We start from the raw sequence: 25,908 nt of genomic DNA on the forward strand, positions 1-25,908 counted from the left end.
CCTCATTTTTATCCTCTTAACTGTGTAATGTAACTGTCTTGTTGGGTTGTTACCTTATTTCATGCTTTGGTAACAAAATTATATTGGGCCAGAAAAGAGACCACATTATTATCCATTCCAGCACTTTCAAGGCAGCGAGCATAGTGAAAAGAAGCAGTGCTAGAGTTGCCAGAAGTTATCTGTAGTAAGCGCACACACACACAAAGGAGAGGAAGCAAAGGGAAAACACTGTAACACATAGTAGGCACACTTTTCTGAACAACCAACAATTTTACGAATTTGTATTTTTCGTTTGAAAGATAACAAATTAATAGAACAAGCTTACAATGGAAATTTTTTTTTTTTAATCTTCATTTTTACAGCATGAATTATGTTATTGAAAAAAGGTGATCTAGAAAAAATCATGACTAGAATTTGAGATGAATCAAGTTCGTAGAATATTCCCCCTTAAGTTACCAATGCAGCATTACCACATCAAGAAGAAAACGCTTATTGAAAGGTCTTGAACTTTTGTACAGTAGCGGCCACAATAAAAATGACACCACCAGGGTGTTTCTAGAACTATCGCGAACAACAAACATGAAAGAAAGAGAACTATTGAGGTCTGGCGAAAAGAGAAAGATGGGATGGGGAGGGAAGAAAAAGGAAAAAGTCTGACTGCTTAGCTTTAAAAAAAAAATTTACACCAATACGAGGTGCATTAAGTTCTCTTTGATACTCGTAACCAATATCAAAGTTTTTGTCCATACATTGAGTTTAAAAACCACAAGTCCATAGTAACTTATAAAGATGCAAAGAAAATTGTAAGTTCCCGTATAGAAAGAGAAAATTTACTAGGTCATTCCAGGGCCGTATGGTTATTTTTGCGAATGGTTCCTGAAGGGCAAAACTGAAACGAAAAGGTTCCAGTGTGTATTTCAGACAAACGTTAATTTTTGCTCACCCAGTCCACATATTGACAATTTTAGATTCCAGTTAGACTAAAATATCGAAGTGCGTGTGGACCAGCCGCACGAGGTCATTGCTCCCTCCACACTATTACACAGTCAATGCCAGGCTGCTGAGCCAGGGAGGGCCATGCTTGGTCCATTTATAGGAGAATAGATGGGCAGACGAGGCACATCGAGAAGGTTCCATGACGTAGCGGATGACGTAGTTTGGAAAGAATTGGAAGCCAGCAAGTACTAGTGATGGCTACTGAATGCATGATTCGAAGCAGTGTATCGATTCATTCAAGTGTCCGAGTGAATCGATTCACAGGAACGGCGAGCTCACAGCACACGATTCAGCTTACTCCCAGCGGACAGTGCTAAGTGGCACACTCACTGGACGTTGACGGGGAGCCGAGCTTCCACTGCAGCGAGACATACAGTGAGCCATGGCACACGGAAAGAATCGTGAACGAGCCGGCTCAGTGAGACACAAGATACGCACGGCTCCTTATCGGCTCACTGCAGCGAGACATACAGTGATTTTAAAAATTTTACGGCTGATGATGACCTGGACTAAGGTCGAAACCGGTCCCATTTAAATAGGAATGTGATTACTGCATTTCTTTCTTTTAAGTATTGAATAGGTTGAACCTCCTTTTCAATTATTTAATTTTTAACATCAATAATTTCAATACGGAACAATGAAGTTTTTATCTTTAAACATACAGTGAGCCATGCTACACTGAAAGAAATGTATGCTATAATGGACTCTCGAGCTCAACTCATTTGAAAATAATACCCATTTGCATTCACTGTCCTCTTCTTACAGGGAGGTTTAAATAATAGATGGATTTATATGCAGTGTTAAAAAGGTAGTCACAACATAATTCTGAAGTAGCTAGTAAGTAGGTAGGCTATTAGGTTATACTATTTATTAGTTTAATGAATCTTAGTATTATAACTTAGTTGACATTTGACAATTAAACTCAACTCTAGCCTGCCCTATGACTATGAGTCATGCTCATGACCACTCAAAAGTACCTGTTTTATATTGGGAAGAACGGCTCGGTATTTTCTCGGTTCATATGTCACATTTTTGCACAAGACTTCAATCACATGTGGACAGACGCAATGACAGTATGTTGAATCAGAAAACCAGCGGGCTACTGTACATCTCGGACAGCCTATACAAAATATGACGATTTAAAAAAATCCTCAGCTGATAGAAAAATACATATTTTCAAAAATGACTGAGCGAGTTGTCGTGCGGTTAATATCGCGTGGCTATGCGTTTGCATTCGGGGGATGGTGGGTTCGAATCCCACCGTCGGTAGCCGTTAAGATGGTTTTCCGTAGTTTCCCCATTTTCACACCAGGAAATGCTGGGACTGTACCATAATTCAGGCCATGGCTGCTACCGTCCTAATCCTAACCTTTCCCACCCTGCGTCGCCGGAAACCTTCGATGTATTAGAGTAACTAGCATTATTTCTAAGAAAGGAGTTCATAGTATGAAGACCAGATGGCAGCTGTGAGCACTGAATGCTGTTGCTGCTGTCTTACCAGCACATACTACACAGATGCAGTAGGAGCGGTGACCAATGAGCCGTGAATCGGATCACTGTATCGATTCAGTAACTTGAACGGAATCAAATGAATCGATTCAGTAAAGTGAATCGAATGTCCCATCACTAGCGAGTACACAGTATGCGATGAACTCTTAAAGCAGGCAGAGTAGATGCAGATAGGCGAGCAACAAGACGGCGTATATAGTGAAATATACATAACAGCAAGCACCAGATGACGTTGGCAGACGGAGCAGATAAACAGGTAGAAAAGTTCATGCTAATATTATGTTGGGAGTATGTTACAACTGTTCATTTTACATTTAACGTTATCTCATTTTCTATTTCTGTCTTTTCATATTGTACCACTATTATCTCTCGCACGCTTTCTCACATTCACAAATTTGTCAAAATAGTCTTCAGGTGTTTTCTTTCTCTCTCTTGGCTGTGTTAGTAACCTCCATTTTTCCTCAGCTTTGTGCATACTCTTCTCTTGCTTCTTACAAGCCTATGTAGCTTTGTTCTATCCCTGAACATGTCATCAGGTATTGTCCTTTTTCTTCACTTGTTCTGAATTGCCCTTTGTAGACGTAGAAGAGTCGCGCTGTATGAGGCTGCAGTGGTTGTTTTGCCACTTTCCATAAATTTCACAAAACTCCTTTTTGTTCCCAGAACACAGTAGCAACACACTTCCAGTCGGAGAAGGTTCACTTTGCACTTCTTTGGTTTACTCAGGAATGAGAATGCATTGCTCTTTTGTCTCTTCATTTTTGAAATGGGCCCATGTCTTGCCCCTGTGACAGTTGTGCTCAAAAAAATCTTCTTCGGCATGGTAGTGTTACTGAAACATTAAGGCGCCCATTCGCTGTGTTTTGTGTTGGTTGGACAGTATCTTGGGAACCCACCTCAAATAGAGGTTGCAGTACTGAAGTCTCTCACTCACGAGAGCTAACTTTGAAATTTCAGGAAACGAATCAACACAGAAATTGTGAACACCTATTTTCTCAAATCTCCTGATCCACTTGCTGGACAAGATCATTGGTTGACACTCACTTCCTTCCATGACCGCCTGCATCATGAACATCTGTACATTCTTTTCAAAGTTCCTTCACCATTTATTAACTAGTTACTAAAACTAAACATTTACACACACAGAATTACCGAGCTTACAACTTGGCAAGTACACAGGACATACACTTGCATAGTAAGTGCTTACTCTCTCACTTAGTTTTCACTGATTATTTACACTAGTACATGCAGACTACGGTCACCAGTACTACAGCCTCACAGTTCAGGAAAATGTTCGCTGTCCGCATTGCAGTAGAACTCAGCTCAGTACCCCATGTCGGCCCCAGTGTTTTCTTCCACGCTGTAACAGAGGCATGTCCCTCGATCACAGCAGCTGGTCATAAGAGACACACACGACGTCATGCTACAGAAAGAATCCTCAGCTCCAACAGACGAATACTCCATCAGGCTAGTATACACAGGCTTACTGCACTCTCCGCCCTCTGCTCGCTCACTGAACTACAACTCCCATATGCACATCGACTGAGCTCCTCACTAACACACTCACCACTCCACAGGTGCTCTTACCTTATGTACATGGGGCCAGTGCTCAAGATACGTCGGTCACTGGAACCCCGTGAAAATCTCCAGATATGGAAGGCTCTCGATCCGTGGTACTCATAGTTTCCATGCTCCCTGAGACCTCAAGTGACCTAACAGCCAATGAACATCGTTGCAACAGGAGGCAAGGTTCCAGTTCATCGATGTCACATGGGGCGGGGCCACGAGCGTTTGCTCTCACCCCCATCTCCAATCCACAAAACAGCGAACACACTACAATATGTATTCTATATCAAAGAGAAATTTGATTTTGTGCCACCCTCCCAAATCTTAACCTATTGCAGCACACTGTACTTCAGGACAGTTTGCAACACCGTGAGACATCATGGTTCAATGATATTAGGATGTTATACTGATCAGTAATGGAAACATTACTGCCGAACTTGGCAGGTTCGATCCTGGGTCAGTGTGATAGTATTTGAAGGTGCTCAAATACGACAACCTTGTGTTGGTTGATTTACTGGTACGTAAAAGAACTCCTGCGGGACAAAACCTCCGAAAACCATAAAAATTTATTTCGTGAAAAACAAATAACATTATTGACAAAGTTCTATATAAAAAATATCAGAACACACAATAGGTTACTTCTGTCCATAGATTGGGCCCTCTTTTCTTCATAACCTGTTCTTTTCACCTGCAACGAGCTCTTTCCTTATCAGGTGGGCTAACATTGGTGACGGTCACCAGTGTCGGACACTCCTAGTATTGAGATGGACTCAAATGCAGAGGTGCTGTTATTGTTGGTGCTTCTAAATGGAAGGAGAAGGATGGAAAGACGTTCAGTACATGTACATTCTCTCTTACATGTTTGTCTGGAGAAAGGGTTAATTTACTCTATATGTAGATCTGAGGCAAGATTGTAGGAAATTTTGACAATACTTCCGTATGTCAAAAATTTAATTTGATGAACTACTCAGAAATGTGAAAGAAAACATCACAGGAATGGACATGATACTAAGAAAAACTTGCTATTACTTTAAGGCAGGGCCTCTCAGGGTGCATGCACTGTGCAAAAGATGACTGCTTGGTTGACCAGTGTGCAGACCCCCACTCCTCGATTTGGAGCAATAGCGCTGTCTCTCTCTTTCCCCACGCCTGTCTCGCTCGCTCCCCCTGTCTCCCTCTTCCTCACTTGCTCCGTAGCGAGTAGCCCAGAGACGAAACGTTGGTCCGAGCCGAGTGGGACCGATGCACTGTCCACAGGAACTTTGCGCCGCAGTTTACACACGTGAGATTTTGGTCGTTTGAGAGCCCCTGCTTTAAGGTACCAGAAGTGTTATGTGTCATGGTACTGAACCAACATAACAATGTTTCATTTAAAATTATTTTTTGTGATTGTATTTTTGATATGCATTGTTAAGTGAATTACAATCTGGCAACTGTTACAAACCAAATATGTGAGTGAATTTTTTATGGCAGTTAAAAATTTAACTTAACAGTTTTGTTCTTTTCATCCATGCTCTTCTCATTGAAATCAGGTACAAACTTAGCTATCATTTCTTGCCAAACATTCGTTTGTATCACTTTGTTGCTATAGTTATCGCTTTTGACATCCCAAATAACAGGACGACTCTCTACTTCACATAACACCTTCAGTGTTAATCAAATCTAAGCTCATGGCTAGAATGAAGGGTGTATCACTGTGCTCGGTTGTATGTCCCATGAACAAATGACCACGCCTTTGGCAGCTTTGCAATGCTGTGTCCGTGATCAGTGTTCCATTGTGAACAATCCAATTCAATCAAAGGTATCTCAAGCGGTGACTGCCCTGGACACAGTGACCCTGCCCGTCATGTGGCTAAACTACGCACTGCGGTGTCCCGGTGTGAAAGCTCCAATTTACATAAATGTATCTTTACCAGTGACATGATACTGGTGACCGTCATCGGTCTCCTAGTGTAGAAAGGCCCTAACACTCATTGAATGGCCATCTTGAGGGATCTTTAGTCTTGATATGGGAAGTGTAGGATTTGAATAAAACTGGACCTACTGTACACAAGAAAAGGAAAGAGAAAATGGTAAAGAATGGTTTGTTTGTATCATTCAGCTCAGGAAGGAGCGAGATACATTAGGCAGTTGTATCAGTAACATTTCAAAACCGTAAATCAAAATCTCAACATACATCATGATTAATCCTCTACATAATAAAGAAAACAAGTAAATTACTGTAGAAAATTTTTAGGCAGCAAATTATAAAACACATATTAATGGAATGACATCAAACAAAAGAATGTTAGAGCCTAATGTACAGTCTGGCTGTCCACTCCAGCCTCGATGATGTTGTACTGAGAAAGTCTATCAGATCACCTTTGTAGACTCTCAAATGGCACTCCTTGATGGTGTACCAGATGGTTTGATGCAGTGCTCAACTATCACAGGTAGGGTACATTAAGCTTTATGAAACTTAGGGCCGGTTCTACCACCTACTGGTAAATTAGCGCGTAACTTGCCCTCCGCGTAAAAGGATGTTTCCATTCGACCACTCCCAAGTAGCGCTATCGGCAGCATAAATCATCGTTACCCGGCGCGTAATTTATCGGCCACTTCGAGGACCCGATAAGACTTTACCTGCCGGGCAGGTTTTGAGAGCTGAACATTACTAGCTGTATTTCTGGTGACATACAACCCAAATTAGCTTAGTATACTGAAAAAAAGCATTATACTGTAACAGTGATCGATATTGTATTGCAGGATTTTGAACATTAATGCTTCCTTAGAGTTGCAATGGTCACACCAACCTCTCGCATTGATAGCATAGGGAACACATTTTATATGTCAAGCTTTCGCAAAGAAACTCTAAAAGGATATAAAATCGAAACCTATTCGGATATAATTTCAAATGAGATTTAATATTCTACTTTTTCAGTTTTCAAACACCAGGTATAACTTGCTTCTATGTATTCCTATTACCTCAAAGTACCTCGTAGCGTAATGGCTAACGTGCACAGTTCTTAATACGAGGTTTGCAGGTTCGAGTCTTCATTATAAGGTTTGTTTTTTTTTTTTTTTTTTTTTTCATTATTAGCGTTGTATTAATCTGTATGCCTCTTTTCATACGTTCTTAATAAATAACATATTTCATTGAAATGTTTAATCACAAATGAATGAAATGGCTTATGGCTTTTAGTGCCGGGAGTGTCTGGGGACATGTTTGGCTCGCCAGGTGCAGGTCTTTTGATTTGACACCCGTAGGCGACCTGCACATCATGATGAGGATGGAATGATGATGAAGACGACACATACACCCAGCTCCCGTGCCAGCGAGATTAACCAATGATGGTATTGAACCCGGGACCCTGTGACCAAAGACCAGCACGCTAATCATTTAGCCATGCAGCCGGACTGTTTAATCACAATATTATGTCTACTAGGAAAATGCCATATATGTGTGTGTGCTACTTATAGAAAGTGATGTTACGATTAATATAGCATACCGTATAGGACTGTCGCCCAGGTAGCAGATTCCCTATCAGTTGTTTACATAGTCTTCTTGTAAATGATTTCGAAGAAATTGGAAACTATTCCATTCCCAAATTCCTCTTCCTATGATGGATATTTACCCCGATTAGTTCTGTAACAGTACGGTACCTTCCAACGTTATCTTCATAAACATTAGAATGAAATGCATTATAAATAAATGGAAGCATGTGGAACTAAACGAGGTCACAGAGCTAGTTGCAAATAGAGCATCGTGGAGATACTTAATCAATTCACAGAAGCCTGCAGATAGAATGCTCAAAGGCAATAAGTTCGTAAAGAAGATGTTGGGTGTATATACGTATATGGAAGCGCGTGAAAAAGAGTTAAGAAGAACGGCACGGAATGAAAATATTTTTTTTTTTTAAATGTAAATTAGAAAGACGATGAAGCGAGCGACTTGACCAATCTACTACGAGAATACTTTCCAAAAACGCTGCCTTACATGACAGGTTATAACTGGTGTAAGAAAATGTAATCTTGAGATTTTAATCCCAATTAAGTATTAATTTTGAAGCTCATAGATTAAAATCACGAAAGCTTGACATAAATCGTTGTCCATAACTCTTAAGACTCCCCTTATTAGGCTTTTTGAAGATAATCAACAGATGCAAGCACAGGAAAATAAGACAATCGAAATGAGCTTCATACATCTGACGATAGATAGCAGCACACTCGAAAGCGAGAAGTCGCTGCAAATCAGTCTACCCAACTCCGTATATCGGTGTCTAGGTCCTGGTAGCTACCAAGCGCTTGCGCAGAGGTGGTTGCACGCAACGCAAAGTACCAGCTGCTTTACACCCCGAGGTAGTTTATCTCCCGGACAGCTGCCAGCCACTTTACCAGCAGATGGTAGAACCGGCCCTTAACTGGAAATAAATTGAAACAGAGTTGACGGCACAGTACATGTTGTAAGCTTGCATTCGGGAAATGAGTTTGAACACCATTGGCAAGTTTGGAGATGGTGTTCCATTGTTTCCCATTTTCACACACCTTAATTAAAGCCACAGCTACTACTTCTTTCCTAGTCCTCTCCTTTCCAATCATTGTCAAAAGCTTCTAGTCTGTACAATGAAACTGCTAACAAAACAAAAAAGGGGTTACTATTATAGAGAAATCATGAAAATGAATAAATACTATTCAACTATGGGCAGTACATACAACTCATAATTTACCTTTGATATGTAATGAAAATGTCAGGTGGAGACAACATGAAGGTAAATTTGGTAGTTTGCTGACAAACTCCATTGATACATACAAACTCCATTATAACGCATTATACATTGTTAGTAGTTTTTTCTGACTCTTTGCAATGAACTTGTCAAAGTCATAAATTTTGGTTCTTGCAGAACATCTGCTAGATGAAGGCCACATCTGTAATAAGAAAATACTTAATTTTTAACATATTACACTCTTTCTTAATTATTCAAAAAGATACTTCAGCAAAACTAAGAATTCATAACATTAAAAAAAACACTAATATTTAACTGGCACTCAATTCAACTCAATAACAACATTGCATTAAACATCACTATGAAATTGAAATTCAAGCTGGTCTGATGACTAATTTAGCTCTCAGTTCAGTAGTTTGTTCTTTTACCTCCACCTACAAACTTGAAATTTTCAGTTGGTTTTGGTTTGTACACTATTAGATTTAGCATATTTATTTTATATGAACAAGATACCTTGCCATTCAACAACACTTGTGTGGATGCTCCTAGATAATAAATCCAGAGTCATTAGTAATGTTACATTTTTAATGTCTATTTAATTATTAAAAAGTTTTAGAGACTTTATAGTTTCATCCTGGCTGAGTTTTTTAATGTGCCAGAAGCCAGCGACACAGAGCTGTCACATTTGAAGTCCAAAATCAACCCTGTTGTATAAATTAAAATGCTACTATTTTAACATCTCTTAAAATATACAGTAGTTGGAAGGATGTAAGAGGGCTTTCCTTTCTCCTCCATGTACTAGACAGAAGAATGGTTGAGGCACTCAAGGTATGACTAAGTGATAGAATGGCTTGCTGCTCATTTAGACGGGGTGGCTGTTATAACTTTATTGTGAATCTAAAGCTTAGATTCTGATGTTAAAATTATTATGCTTGGAAAAGTGGAGGGAACACGGAGATGGCGGGCGGCATTACGGTGGATAGATGCTTCGAAGAGGCAACGAAGTCATCACCGAAGGACCTGAAATATCTAGTTGAAAACAGGAACACCTCGAAGCACTTCTCCACACAGACACGTGGAGTTTACGTCAACTTGATTGCACAATACACTGCCAGTTTTGAATGTACACTGGAAAAATGAAAATCCACAGCTTGTTTCCAGTCATTCGACCGAGTCAGGAATGGAATGAATGAAGCCCCCATCTAGCAGCGAGGATAGGAATTGTGCCGGTTGCCAAAGCCTGTCACACTCCTCTGGGGCAATGATTAATAAATGATAGATGAAATAAAATATTAGAGAGTGTTGCTGGAATGAAATATGACAGGAAAAAACGGAGTACCCGGAGAAAAACCTGTCCCGCCTCTGCTTTGTCCAGCACAAATTTCACATGGAGTGACTGGGATTTGAACCACGGAACCCAGCGGTGGGAGGCTGCCGCCTGAGCCACGGAATATACAACCAACCAAACCCCATGGCGCAACAGCCCCAAAGGGTCTTGGCCTACAAAGCGACCGCTGCTCAGCCCAAAGGCCTGCAGATTATAAGGTGCCATGTATGTTGTAGTGTCCTCCGCCTTGCAGCTATGCAACCCACATCAAAGCTCCGAGAATGTGGGTGGTGTATCCAGCTAGTGCGCTGACTCATGGTGTGTGGCGTCAGCCAGCCCGTATAAATAGCAGGCAAACTCAGCAGCAGTAGGCAGTCAGCTGTGATCAGCGATCAGCTCTACACCGTAGGTCAGTCACGGAGGTACCCCTCTTAAAAATGTGGGCTGAATAGGCGGACTGAACTCTGATCGGGAGGTCTCGCCTCTGGACTTGCTACCGCCTCCCTATTTCCGCCTTCCTTGTAGCTTCGCCTACACTTCTAGCATTCTGCTATGCAGAAAAGACTTGTATTACATTCCAGCAAGCCTTTCAAGACATTAGATAGCCATCAGCTATCAGGGACATTTATATGTGTGTGACACTCTTCATTATCAGTGCAGATAATTGTGTATGTAGTAGTGTGAACTTGTATAAATGTACATAATTCTCAATTTCGCATCAAGCCTACTCATTATAACATTTAGCGTGGTCCAAATAAGAAGCAAGTCGACAGACAATTAATTTCTATGTATTTTGTAAAAAGTTGTGTTATATATTGTTTACTTCTTGTATACAACACAACAGTGTGGTCAGCGTGACGGATCCTCTCAGCTGTTATTTGAATGTACAGTACTTTTTATAATTTAATCATTGACAATTTTAATTAAAAATTAATCATTATTTCCTCTGAAAATATTGTTCCAATGGTAAAGTTGCTCAAACCTGTATTTTGGAGTAAATTTGAATTAAAAAGTTATCATCTCAAGTAAGCTTGTTAATTATGTTCAGCCCGGTAATTTAATTAAGTATATTCTCGAAAGCAACCTTTTGTTTTTCCCATTTCTGTGTTATAGGTGAATAGTTTGGGTTATGAATCCCAAGAATCCTCTGATAATAATGAATGTAGACTAGTAAAGCTAGCTCTGGAAGTTTTAAAGAATTCTGAGTATACAGAGGAAATGTGATGGCAAGTGAAGACAAGATTATTCCATCATATCCTGGTAATGCTTAAACTTTAGCTAATAGAGCCATTGATGGAGCAGCCAAGGAACTAAGTGATTTTAGTGGTGATGATTGTGATGATTATATACCATTGTCAGTAACATCGAACTTCGAAAAATGTTATGTGCCAAATGTCCAGTTTCTTCAAACTAATCGCCACTTTTCAGCCAGCTTACAAGAAAATGATGCCCGTAGAGTGCAATCTTCCAGAACTGGCAAGTGCAGCAATACAAGCCCTCCTAACAAAAGTACACCTTCTTCAACAGCACCTCAACATTTGCCAGCAAAGAAAAAGTAAATTCCTGACCCTTATAGGTGGAAACAAAATGCACAGCAACTGAAAAGGCTCGGGGGGGGGGGAATATTCAACATCAAAGGGTAGAGCTACTTGCTTGACCAATGAAGCATTCTCCATGTTTAACCTATCCAGATCACGCTATTATTCTGCGAAAAAAAGAGAGCGGATTTACAAGGAACCAAGTAAGAAAATCTGGAACAATCATGCCGGTTTGTTTTGAAAAACGTTAATACAACGGCAAGACAGACTAATTGTGGACCCTTGAGGAAAGAGCACTGAAGTTTATATTATTATTTGAAATGGCAGAAAAATACAGTTGTTTAAATGGAATTCTCTCTGGCAACATTGCATATAACTGAAGACATTGTACAAGGCACATTCAGCCAACTTTCACCATCCCGTTTTTGTAGAAGGATAAGAGGGAGAAAGAAACCTCCTCATAAACTTAAGAATGATAATGAACAATTCATTCAAACTCATATTCGGTCCTTCCCTTCCATGGAGTTATATTATTGCTGCAAGTCATCAGAGTACAGGTATTTAGACTCTTCGCTCAATGCATCACGTACAGGATTTACACATCAAAGTGTGAGGAAGCTGGAAAGGAACCAGTTGGAACGGATAGGTACTGGCACATTCTTTGAGAATACAAACTACGTTCCCGTAAGCCAAAAAAAGGCCTGTGCAAGTAATGTTTGCCACACAAATTAATGGTATCTGAGACAAATCAAAATTATGATGAAACCTTACTTGACGTATTTGCAATGCAAACAAGTTGCTCGTGTACACAGGAACAAAGACTAGGAAGCTGCCAAAAATTATTCTAAAGTAATGTCATTCAGCTTACATTTACAAGCCGGTTCTCAGCACTCCCAAAGGAGTAGCTGGACCAGTTTTCTACGTGAGAAAACTTGCCATCTACAACCATATACATATACAGTCTTGGAAATCAAGACTTAAACTGTTTTACTTGGGGTGATACAGAGGGAGAATGGGCAAGTATAGAAATCGCCACTTGCATCTAAAAATACTTGATGACTAAAAGTGAAATACAACATGTTAGGATGATCTCTGATAGCTGTGCTGGGCAGCAGAAAAGTACAACTTTTGCTAGCATGTGCCTCATGTAAAAAATCGTCCATACAACTATTTGACCATACATTTTTGAACCTGGCCTTAGACATATGGAATGCAAATTCCATTCATTCCAAAATTGAATAGAAATCAAAAGCTATCCCTATTTATATTCCAGATGGATGGGCGCAAGTAATGAGAACTCCTCACACAAATCCATGACCTTATGAAGCGTCAGCCTGTTGTGACTACTTTCAAGACTTCAATAGCACCAAGGAATATTTTCAGTGATGTAATTCCTCAAATGCAAGAGAAAAAGGCAAATTTGTTTAATGGAGTTTCGCTTCAGTATCAAAAGAACAAAACAGATACACTCTTCATAAAAACTGACTACTCAGCTCGGGATTTTCAAAAATAGACACTTGTGAGAGAAGGAGCCATCTACAGTCACAGTATGTACATCCATACTCCATCAGATTCAACATTTCTACTGCAAATAAAAAGGGATCTAATGATATTATGTTCATATTTGCTCATTCCAAAAAATTGTCATGAAATCTATGCAAATTTTCCTGCCTTCTGATGCCCATGATCTCTTACCTGTTTAAAGACTGACAGTGATCTGTGATCTTTTTTTCCACTATAGCTGAAGACTTTTCGTGCCGCACAGTGTTTTTTAGATAATTATTGTTAATGTGTTAGTTAAGGGTAAAGGTACGACATTTTTATTATATGTGACTAATAAAAGTGGAGTATGTGTTGGATTCAAAGACTTAATGATTTTAATAGCTATAATAAACACAGCAATCTTAATGGTATATTCGCAAATGTACTATTAAATATCATTTGTCACGTTAGTAAAGTTTCAGATCTACTTTTTGGGGTGTAAGCTCTTGTAATTGGTTATACTAGGGGATATAATTACAAAGAATTAAAAAATATAGTTTACCGTGCATTGATTTCAACTGAATCGCAATAAAACCTGAATTGAATTAGGCGTGTTTCTTGGCCCATACTGTAGAATTGCATTTTTTTCAGTATTGCAACTTTACCTTTGGAAGGATGATATTTTAAGATAACTAGCCTACATTATGTTTTGACAGAATCTAATTTTCTGTTTTAGGCATGTAAAATTATATGTGCTTCAAATCCAGTTTTTCAAGAAATCGTTGATCAAAATAACATTTTCCATCCATCGACCATATGAAAAATACAGTGAAAGTAGCTTGACTACATACAGTAACTGAAGTAACTGAAGTAACTGAAGCCACTGAGAGTGAATTACCAACTCAACATTTTGTCTTGAATTTAACCTTCAGATTTAATATCTGAATTTTCCTAAGTTATGTTGTATAGAATTTTTAGTAGTAATTTATTAGAAGTAATCGTGTCCATATTGGTCCCTATTGACTATATAATTTGGAAAATAAATATATATTTATATAGATCAACCACCAAATTAACACACAACATTGTAAACTAAAAGGTTTATTTATCAAAACAAGAGCTGAAACTTTTCCATTTTTGTTTTGAGCTGAAACTTATCCATTTTTGTTTTGATAAATAATCCCTTTAGATTATAATATTGTATATTAATTAGGTGGTTGATCTATATGTATATATATCTTCTCTCTAGCATAATTTAGGTGTAGTTTTCAGCTAAAAACCCATTCCTATCTCCATTCCTATTGCCTGTTAACAGTACTGAATCCAAAGTGGTGTTTGCTGTGATGAGAACTGAGTTTATAATCCCTTAGTTATGAAAACTATTATTGATGTTTCATTGAGGATAAGAATATTAAATAGCCCTGAATCCAAAGTGGCATTTGCTATGATGAGGACAGAGTTTATGAACCCTTAGTTATTATGTTTTATTGAAGATAAGAGAACGTTCCATGACAAATCTCCTCTTACAGAGATTGATACTCATCCAGTATATTCCAAATTGTCATTCAAGTATGGTATTACTTTCAGTACTGGTGGAAATTTAGCATTTAGAAGTAGACAAACAACAAACCATCTCAAACTACTAATCAAACGTTCATCAGTTAGGTGTAGTATTAACCTCAACCCATCAAAAGTACAACGTAAACTCTCAAATAGCATATTTTTAAGACCCTTAAACTCTCATATTACAGAGTGATTATACATACATTATCATTATAGACTGTTATGCCTTTCAGCGTTCAGTCTGCAAGCCTCTGAGAATTTACTAAACGTCGCCACAATCCTCGATTTGCAATTAGTGTTGTGGCCTCATTTAGTTCTATACCTCTTACCTTTAAATCGTTAGAAACCGAGTCTAACCATCATCGTCTTGGTCTCCCTCTACTTCTCTTACCCTCCATAGCAGAGTCCATTATTCTCCTAGGTAAGCTATCCTCCTCCATTCGCCTCACATGACCCCACCACTGAAGCCGGTACATGCGTACAGCTTCATCCATCGAGTTCATTCCTAAATTAGCCTTTATCACCTCATTCCGAGTACCCTCCTGCCATTGTTCCCACCTGTTTGTACCAGCAATCATTCTTGCTACTTTCATGTCTGTTACTTCTAACTTATGAATAAGATATCCTGAGTCCACCCAGCTTTTGCTTCCATAAAGCAAAGTTGGTCTGAAAACAGACCGATGTAAAGATAGTTTCGTCTGGGAGTTGACTTCCTTCTTACAGAATACTGCTGATCACAACTGCGAGCTTACTGCATTAGCTTTACTACACCTTGATTCAATCTTACTTACTATATTACCATCCTGGGAGAACACACAACCTAAATACTTGATATTATCGACCTGTTCTAGCTTAGTATCACCAATCGGACATTCAATTCTGTTGAATTTCTTACCTACTGACATCAATTTAGTCTTCGAGAGGCTAATTTTTATACCATACTCATTGCACCTATTTTCAAATTCCAAGATATTAGACTGCAGGCTTTCAGCACAATCTGCCATAAAGACCAAGTCGTCAGCATAGGCCAAACTACTTACTACATTTCCACCTAACTGAATCCCTCCCGGCCATTTTATACCTTTCAGCAGATGATCCATGTAAACCACGAACAGCAAAGATGAAAGATTAGAGGCTTGTCCAACCCCTGTAAGTAACCTGAACCAAGAACTCATTCTACCATCAGTTCTCACTGAAGCCCAATTGTCAACATAAATGCCTTTGGTTGATTTTTAATAATCTACCTTTAATCCATAGTCCCCCAGTATGGTGAACATTTTTCCCTCGGTTCCCTGTCATATGCTTTCTCTAGATCTACAAAACATAAACACAACTGCCTATTCATCTCGTAGCATTTTTCAATTACCTGGCGCATACTGAAAATCTGATCCTGACAGCCCCTCTGTGGTCTGAAACGACACTGGTTTTCATCCGACTTCCTCTCAGTGACTGATTGCACCCTCCCTTCCAAGATGCTAGTAAATAATTTGCCTGGTACTCTAATCAATGAGATACCTCGATAGTTGTTGCAGTCCTTCCTGTTCCCTTGCTTATAGATAGGTGCAATTACTGCTTTTGTCCAATCTAAAGGCACCTTATCAAGACTCCATGCTAATCTTATTATTCTATGAAGCCATTTCATCCTTGCCTTCCCACTATACTTCACCATTTCAGGTCTAATTTCATCTATTCCTGCTACCTTACGACAAAGGAGTTTTTTTTTACCATCCTTTCCACTTCCTCAAGCATAATTTCACCAACATTTTCCTCCTCCCTACAACCTTGGTTGTTTGCTACACCACCAGGATGATTTCCTTTCACATTGAGAAGATGTTCAAAATATTCCCTCCACCTCTCCAGTGATTCCCTGGGATCTATTATGAGTTCACCTGAATTACTCAAAACACTGTTCATTTCCTTTTTCCCTCCCTTCCTAAGATTCTTTATTACTGTCCAGAAAGGTTTCCCTGCTGCTTGACCTAGCCTTTCCAGGTTATTACGAAAATCTTCCCATGACTTCTTTTTGGATTCAACAATTATTTGTTTCGCTCTGTTTCTTTCAGCTACATACAACTCCCTATCTGCCTCGGCCCTTGTTTGGAGCCATTTCTTATAAGCCTTCTTTTTACGTTTACAAGCTGCTCTCACTTCATCATTCCACTAAGATGTTCGCCTTTTCCCATCTTTACACACAGTTGTTCCAAGGCATTCCCTGGCTGTTTCTACTACAGCATCCCTGTATGCCGCCCATTCACTTTCTATATCCTGAACCTGCTTAATGTCTACTGTTCGAAACTTCTCACTAATCATATCCGTGTACTTCCGTCTAATTTCCTCGTCCTGGAGATTTTCTACCCTTATTCGTTTGCAGACAGATTTCACTTTCTCTACCTTAGGCCTAGAGATACTTAGTTCACTACAGATCAGATAGTGGTCTGTATCATCGAAAAATCCCCGGAAAACTCGTACATTCCTAACAGATTTCCTGAATTTGAAGTCTGTTAAGATATAGTGTATTATGGATCTGGTACCCCTAGCCTCCCATGTGCAGCGGTGAATAGCCTTATGCTTGAAGAATGTATTCGTAACAGCTAAACCCATACTAGCACAGAAGTCCAGCAAACGCTTCCCATTCCCATTAGCTTCCATATCTTCCCCACATTTACCAATCACCCTTTCGTATCCTTCAGTTCTATTTCCAACTCTCGCATTGTAATCGCCCATTAGCACTATTCTATCCTTGCTGTTTACCCTGACTACGACGTCACTCAATGCTTCATAAAACTTAACTTCATCCTCATCTGCACCCTCACATGGTGAATACACGGACACAATTCTAGTCCTAATTCCTCCAACTGACAAATCTACCCACATCATTCGCTCATTTACGTGTCTAACAGAAACTATGTTCCGTGCAATGGTATTCCTGATAAAGAGCCCTACCCCAAACTCTGCCCTTCCCTTTCTAACACCCGTCAAGTACACTTCATAATCTCCTATCTCTTCCTCGTTATCTCCCCTTACCCGAATATCACTTACTCCTAGCACATCCAGATGCATCCTCTTTGCTGACTCAGCAAGTTCTACTTTCTTTCTTCCATAAGCCCCATTAATATTGATAGCTCACCATCGAATTCCATTTCGTTCGCCAAGTTGTTTTCCAAGGAGTCCCTCGCCTGTCAATTGGGAGTGGGACTCCATTACTCCCTTAGGTCCGAAGCTTGTTTAAAATGTTCTGAGCTCGGTAAATTCATGAAGCAGGATGCTACCCTACTTGCACATAGTGCAAGTGAGGATCTCTCCTCTAACGGGTTATGGACCACCGGTGAATTGTATAGTCCTAGCCGCCTGAGCACAAGAAGGGCCATGACTCAGAATATGTCCGAGATGCCCACTCCCATTCCATAACAACTGGTATCCCGACTCTCGGGACCACTTACTAGGCCACTTAGCCGTTGCCCACGGTTCACGAACTAGGACGTGACTACAGTAACCCACAAACATGAACCATACAGAGTGATTGTATGAAATTAAAATTTTTTGAAGTGTTTGGCATTGAAAATGTTTCTGAAATAATGTGTTCTTAGTAATAAATGGTTGTCAAACTAATTGCTTATTAGACTGCAGTTTTGTATAAACAATACTTTTTTTAATAATTTAATCAGACTTTGGGAATATTAATGAAAAATGTGTCATTATTTCCCATGCATTAACTACCTTCATTATGTATGTTTTATATTTAGACAAAATCTAATTTTTTTGTTTAAATTGCATATGATTATACTAATGATGTTAATGATAGGAAGGTAATTGCATGTATGTGGGTTTTTTACTAATCATTATTTATAAAATTACAATTTACACTTATTTTTTCTGTTCACAGCAATGGAATGCAAAATGGAGCCACTAAGTTGTGAATCTTCATAGAAGATATGTGCAGATAGTAAAGACGAAAATCTTCAAAGCATCAACTTTTTTTTATTAAAACAAATGTCCATCTATAGCAAAAAGAAAAAAAGAGCTTTGGTCTTTTCATCTAGTGTTTGGGATACAAACCTTTCATAGCTGTGTTAGATAATCTTTCCTGCAGTCTTAGAATTCATTTGGTTTTTAGGTATATATCTCTTCCTTCATTTCTCCCCACTCTGTTTTATCTGCCATTGGCTTTGATGAGAGAGCCATAAAGTCTAGCTAAAATGCATTCTATTATAAAGCAAGTCTGCTTGTGTCGTGATTCATGGCTGACAGTGAAACCTCTCCCTTTCTTTGTTGATACGATTGTTGTGGGTGGCATGTGAGCAACCCAGTGGCGTGGCTAAGTAGCTCCGAGATGCATTGTCGAAAATGTAGCAGTTAATGAGTATTTACATGAATCGGTGTACATAACTATTTTGTGATTCAGAAAGTACTGTAGATCTATTTTTTTCTCTTGGAAATAAGTTCTTTGCATGCTTCTCCTTGGTTTGATAACTGCTTTGTAGTTTACAAAAAATAAAAGAAACAAATTATTTGCAGTGACATTGTTTTTCATCTTTTTTTCCGGTAGCCATGTTGGTGAGATTACGCTTTGTGTTTTATTGATATAGTCTTCGGTTTTTGAGGCGTTCCATGGAATATAAATACAGTATAAGTAAGTAAAGTTTAGCTTGGACAAAATGAAATGATAGTGATAAATATTATAATACTATGGTAGTAACTATGCCGCGTGTAGTTTGGCTACTCTGAGCCATGGTTAAGGTGGGATATGTTCAAGTGTTCATACCATGTAGTGATGGGAACATTTTGTGTTTGAAATACATCAGTACCAGTGAAAGAGTGGAGAAATAAATCATGTTATTAAGATACAATTATTCGCCTATCATTGATATGAAAGGAGAAGAGTCAACTAACGTTTCTTGCCTTTATGTTTTATTATCATTTTAAAGGGGTGTACTGTCTACCGACCCATTCTTTATGGCCAGTTGATGCGCCATGAGTTTACGTAATCATGGTTGTAAATCAGGATGTGAACCGAGAGGCATAATATGGTCCTTCAAAGTTATTGCCTTATCTGCACAAGTAGAACTTGGGAGGATTGCTGAATGTCAATCCCAAAGTTGTAGGGATATTAAATAAATGGATTATGTATAATGCTTGTACATGAGGACTTAAAATATATCTTTATGCACTGTGAATATTTTTGCTCTGTGTGTATTACCCGAGCCAAATTGCTGATTAGCACCTCCTTGAATATAGATTGTTTAAAATGTGATGTATATCTCTTTGGTTTCAAAAGAAGTATATGTGCACTTTCGATATGGTAGTCACATTGTATAAATTATTAGACCAAAAAGTAATTTATAAACCTAATTTAAAAGATTACATTCTTTTTATTTTTCGGTGTCCTTCATAAATAATCTTCATGTTGAGCTAAAGTATGTTGCCCATTCTTTACTTTTCATATTTTAGATTGAGTTGATATGGTACTCGTTCTTGGACAGCAGAAAATTGTGATTTTCTATGCCATACCTATAATCTTCAAACAGTACTACATTTTAGCGGTTGGTGCTAAGCCTTTAATAAATGTTGCGTTGTTTGTGGGACTGACGTGTATGGTAGGTATGATGTTTGAAAGGCTAGTACGAAGCCTATTGTTCTCTGTTGAATTCCATTTGCTTTGAAGTATGTCAGAAATATGATTAAATCTGAGGCTCTCAACTCGTAGATGTGTAGATAATTGATACAGTAAGTGTGTTATTGGAAAGTGCTAAAAACAAATGTAAACCTGAAAAGGCTGCTGGTCTCGACTGATTCAGAGAAGAATAAATAAAGAACATCAGTGCAACAATCAAACAATGGCTTTTACAACTTTCCAGCAGATACTTGTGCAGATCTCGCATTCCAAAACTGTGAAAAAATGTACCAGCCCTTTTTAAGCTCGGAAGAGATTGAAAAGATCGCAAGAACTACAGACCAATATCACTTCTCTGCCACCTATTTAATGTTTTCAAAAGGACTCTGTAGACAGACTACTGTTACAGACCTTTTCATACCAAACCAAGTAGGCTTCTGACCTGGCGAGAGCGGTGTTGCTCAGATCCTTAGCCTTGTTTAGTATATTGAGATGGATTTGAAAGCAGGAGTACTTATATTAAGTAGGTACTGTGTATGGTAGTTGATCATTATGTACTATTGCATAAGGTACCAAGAATAACAAATTGACCAGGCTGATTTCTACTACTATATTGCAGGGTTGCTGTCACAAGTAAGCATGGTGGCTCCATTGTTGCTCAGCCACTCCCTTGCAACGCAAGTAGCTTTATCGATGCTGACGACCGTGCCCTGGCTTCCCAAGGTACAAGCTTTGGAAAGGCGGAACCCCATCTCAGCAAGGCTTTAAAAGAGCTCAGTACATACTACCTTAGGCTAACCACATGAAACCTAATCCATGGTAAACACAGCGGTGTGCCTTTCACCTCAGGAACAGGAAGGCAACAAGGAAATTGAACGCTTCTTGTAATGGCACCCTTCTGGAACACTCTTTTCACTCCAGAGTACATAGGAGTCGCACTGGACTATACCCTAACCTTCAGAACACATTGCCATAACATCAAGTACAAGGTCATTGTTACGTTTCTATTGTTCTGCTGTGGAATATGCCTGTCCCATGTGAGATAAATCATCCCATGTGAGAACTGTGGACCCCGTTGTGACAGGCTTGCCAGTTGATCACAGGGTGCCTAAAACCAACTTCTGTGAGTGAAGTTTACAATCTTGATGGAATCGCACTTCCAAATGCTTCTCGTGAAGCTGATGGCGAACAACTTAAGGCTAGGAACATCCAAGCTCACCATCTGTCTCAGTCCAGGCTAAAATCTAAGAAGAGTTTCTTCCAAACATCAGAGCGACTGGATGGAGCTGAACGAACAACTTCTGGCTTACCACAGCAAGGACTGTTCGGCTCCATGGCCAAATGGTTAGCGTCCTGGCCTTTGGTCACAGGGGTCCCGGATGCGATTCCCAGCAGGGTCAGGAATTTTAACCGAAATTGGTTAATTCCGCTGGCATGGGGGCTGGGTGTTTGTGTCGTCTTCATCATTTCATCCTCATCACGATGTGCAGGTCGCCTACAGGAGTCAGATCGAAAGACCTGCATCTGGCGAGCCGAACTTGTCCTCGGACACTCCTGGCACTAAAAGCCATACGCCATTTCATTACAACAAGGACTGGGATGTCTGGAGATCACTCGGCCACATACAAACTGGTGTCAGACAGTCTAAGTCGTCACGTAGGCAATGCAATTTCATGAAGGATAGAAAGCATGAGACTGTAGCAAAGAGCCCTGTCCATTGTCAATGCCCACTTTGTCCATGCTCAGGTTCAAAGCAGGATTTGATACTTGCAATTAAGAATACTCTAAATATGGCTCGCTGTTGAGCTAAGAACGTCCAGTTGCTAATTTGGTCAAAAATTTTTTTACAGGTATGTTATAGTGTTATTTTTCTTGTTTTTGACAGACTGAAAAGCTATAAGTTGTATTAATTGAGTAGACTCTGTAAGAGATGACACCGGGCGTGTTGGCCGTGCGGTTAGGAGCACGCAGCAGTGAGCTTGCATCCAGGAGGTAGTGGGTTCGAACCCCACTGTCGGCAGCCCTGGAGATGGTTTTCCGTGGTTTCCCATTTGCACCCCAGGCAAATGCTGGGGCTGTACCTTAATTAAGGCCACAGCCACTTCGTTCCCATTCCTAGGCCTTTCCTATACCATCGTCGTCATAAGACCTATCTGTGTCGGTGCGACATAAAACAAATAGCAAAAAAGAAAAGATGGCATCCTTCTTAACAGCAATAAATAGTTAAGCAGAAAATTTTGTGTAGCAGATAAAGTCCCTGTTCCTGGCGTTTTTTACTGGAAAAGTGGATGATAAATCGCAAATATCTTCAAAGTTAAATTTCTGAACACCCTGAATGCATTGCAGTTCGCATTACCAGCAAATTGTATCAAGACAAGATTATGGTAATTCACAACCAGTCAGTGTCTTTATGCAAAGTTAAAACAATTTATCTCTTAATACGCAAGGTGGTTATACTTGAGACATAACGTTCCTCTTTATTTATATATTTTAAACTCTTTGAAGAAAACTAACTCGGACTAATCAAGAACAGTGCAGGTAAGCATTTGTGATGTAGAATAATTTAAAATGCACCAAGCACTTAAGCTGTATTGCTAGAGTCGCACAGCTTGATGTATCCACAAAGACGCTAACGAAATGCTGTCAGTTGGTACACTTGTTTATTTAGAACTATTTATCTACACATTACACATTAAACACGCATATAACCTATTTAACTGCCATCACAACAAAACACCCTATCGGAAACATAAACAAACAAACCACCATTCTTAATAAATGCTTATAACTAAACACATGCTGCATGGAGATTGCAACCTTAAAACAATTGACTACTGACTGCTTACACAAACATGTCTGCCTAAACACAACACGAGGTCACAAGTATACTCTGTTAAACCATAACTTACTGAACAGTAACTCTTCTCCACCATCAAAACCACCACCTTATATGTGCCTGGCCAGGCTTCTAGAAAGATATGCCACCAAATACCATCTCTTAATTTCTAGAGTGCTTAATACATAGATATAATGTACAGAATATTACGGAAGTCTACATTGTTTCTTACGTCCATGATGAAAGTCGTCCTGACTGGTAAGTACTTTCTGATAATTACATCTTGAAGTACTATCTGTTTCATGGAGTGAACTCCCTTCAAGTTTGAAAGGACAGTATCTATTGTACTGCTCCCATTATGTGAGAAGTATGTGTGTTTGTCTGGATCATTGAGAAGGGATAAACCCTCTGCTTTCAGAAAATCCAGTACGAGTTTCGTCTTTGTGGACTCACGATCTATCCTGCAGTTCATATCACCGGCTAGTATGAGAGGCTCGTTCTTGTTTATATTAAGGAAGGCGGTGCTGCACTCCTCTATAATAGTCCTGTCGTGGGTGTCTGGTGGAAAGTATACCCCCATTATGGTGCACTGTGCAGTTTTAACAACTAATACATTGTCTGTTTTATAAGTCAGTTCAAACGGTGATATACTTGGGCTTATAAGACACGACATTCCTCCCTTTGGGCGCCCCAAAAATCCTTGCGTCGCCAACACACGTGCCGCATAATGGTTTGGTGGAGTCCATTCTTCTGTTAAGAACGTTTCTAGCAATATCACGATAGCATATGTCTAGTCTATCCTGACTTAATGAGTTATTCGCATTCTTCAGCCCTTCTATATTCCATGTTATGCATCGAAGCTTCTGGTAAGGTGGTACATTCCCGTCTCTCTTTTGGCTCAGTCTGCCGATGTTCTTAGTGATGCAATCGTGCACCTTCTGTTGTCCTCTGAAAAGGATGTATGAAACGCCTGACTAGTACTCCTTTCGGCCAGTACTGTGGCTGGTTAACCACATCCAACATCTCTAATGGTATTCCTATCTTAAATGCCTCACTATTGCCCCATGTTGGTAACTCGTCCCACACAATTCTTCCTGCGTCAATGCCGCTCTCTTTAAGAAACATTACTAGTTCTTCCTTATTCGTAGAACGGTATAAACGTCCCACATAAAGCCATGCGTTTCGGGCACTCTATTTAAGCGTGGTTCCTTCTGCTAATTTCGTGCCTATTACAGGGATATTACTTTTCCTGGGCTTTCGTCTTTCAACCTTCTCCCAGGTGCCCTCGTCTCCTATTTGCTGATTGTTAGAAGTTGTTACGGCATCATTCAATATGTTTGCGTCTTTGATACCTGCATTATCCTTGTCCTGACTGTCTATGTTCTGCGCTGCTGCATTCAGACTTGGATTTAGCGTTTTTCCGATTGAACATTGTTCTTCCCTTTGTTTTGAAATTTGAGATGTTCCAGCTGTCCGTTGTATACTAGCTTGCTGGATAGTTGCCACAGTCTCAGGTGCGTGGGGTTGCTGTGCCTTCCGCTTTGTTGCTATTGGACCTGGCAGAAACTTCTCCAGTTCTATCGGTAAAGCATTCATATTTTGTTCTCTAACCTTTCCTTCAAATTTGTTCTCCAAAAAATTATTATAAAGTATTATAAATTTACTCATTTGGGATAAATATTTCAGATACCCTATGGGAATCAACATCTATATCATAAGTGGTATGTTCCGTGTTGTCAGTGAAGAGATGGCATGGAATGACGTTAGTAGACGAATAAGTTTGAGTGGTGTCTTTAAAAGTAGGAAGGATCACACTATGAAAATAAAGTTGGAATTCAAGAGGTCAAACTGGGGCAATTATTCATTCATAGGAAGCGGATGTGGGGATTGGAATTACTTACCAAGGGAGATGTTCAATAAATTTCCAATTTCTTTGCAGTCATTTAAGAAAAGACTAGGAAAACAACAGATAGGGAATCTGCCACCTGAGCGACTGTCCTAAATGCAGATCAGCAGAGATTGATTTGTATGTAGGCCCTATACATGAGTTATAATTTGACAACTGCCTGGAATATAACATTATTATTATTTATTATTATTTATCGTATGATGAATCTATGTACACACATGCATATAGTTCAGGGTAAATGTGCGTAGTCACAAGTCCGTACAATACTATAACTCTAGGTCTAGCATTTTGACCCAATCATCTGCTTCAACCGATGTGCGGTGAATGTCCATTAGCGTTCTTTTGAATGCTCGAATTGGACCGTCAGCAACAATGTGGTGGATTGACTGAGAAGAGACACCACAATCACAATCTGCAGAGCTAGTCCAACCCCATTTGCACAACAGATAACCACATCTGCCTTGTCCAGTTCTTATTCGATTGACGATTCTCCACTGTCGTCTTGGAAGATCAAATCCTTGTACTTGTTTGGAAGGATTCTCAACTAGATGTTTGTTCACTACTGAAGACTGATCCCACTGGGCTCCATGAACTGTTAACATGAAAACAGCTTCGTTCAAGATCCATTGCTGTACGCCAGGGTGGTTTCCTTGATTTCAGTCGTTGATGTTCAGTGTGCGTAAGATCTTGATGGATGGGTAGTTGGGGGTTGTGCTGAATGTTCTTCCAAACCTTTAGGAGAGCTTCTGATCGTCTTAGGGCTGGAGGTGGAATATTGCTGAGAACAGGAAGCCATAGTGTGTTCGTGCTCCGAATGCAACCCGTGATTATGCGCATTGCCTGATTGAGTTGTACATCGATCTTCTTT

General features: G+C 39.6%; 1 protein-coding gene across 6 annotated transcripts in view; it reads left to right on the forward strand.

Annotated features, from left to right (window-relative positions):
* LOC136873986 (ankyrin repeat domain-containing protein 17) overlaps positions 1-19,858 on the forward strand; it is a 918,230-nt gene extending 898,372 nt beyond the window's left edge. For all 6 annotated transcript variants that reach the window (XM_067147404.2, XM_067147402.2, XM_068227616.1 and 3 more), the window contains one exon: positions 18,568-19,858. Coding sequence is in view for 5 of the 6 variants with exons in the window: in XM_067147402.2 (XP_067003503.2) it covers positions 18,568-18,594 (27 nt within the window). In the remaining variant the exon portion in view is untranslated. The remainder of the gene's footprint in view (positions 1-18,567) is intronic.
* The last annotated feature ends 6,050 nt before the right edge of the window (positions 19,859-25,908 follow it).

The sequence above is a fragment of the Anabrus simplex genome, chromosome 5 (genome assembly GCF_040414725.1).
Source record: "Anabrus simplex isolate iqAnaSimp1 chromosome 5, ASM4041472v1, whole genome shotgun sequence".
In the NCBI taxonomy this organism is placed as follows: domain Eukaryota; kingdom Metazoa; phylum Arthropoda; class Insecta; order Orthoptera; family Tettigoniidae; genus Anabrus; species Anabrus simplex.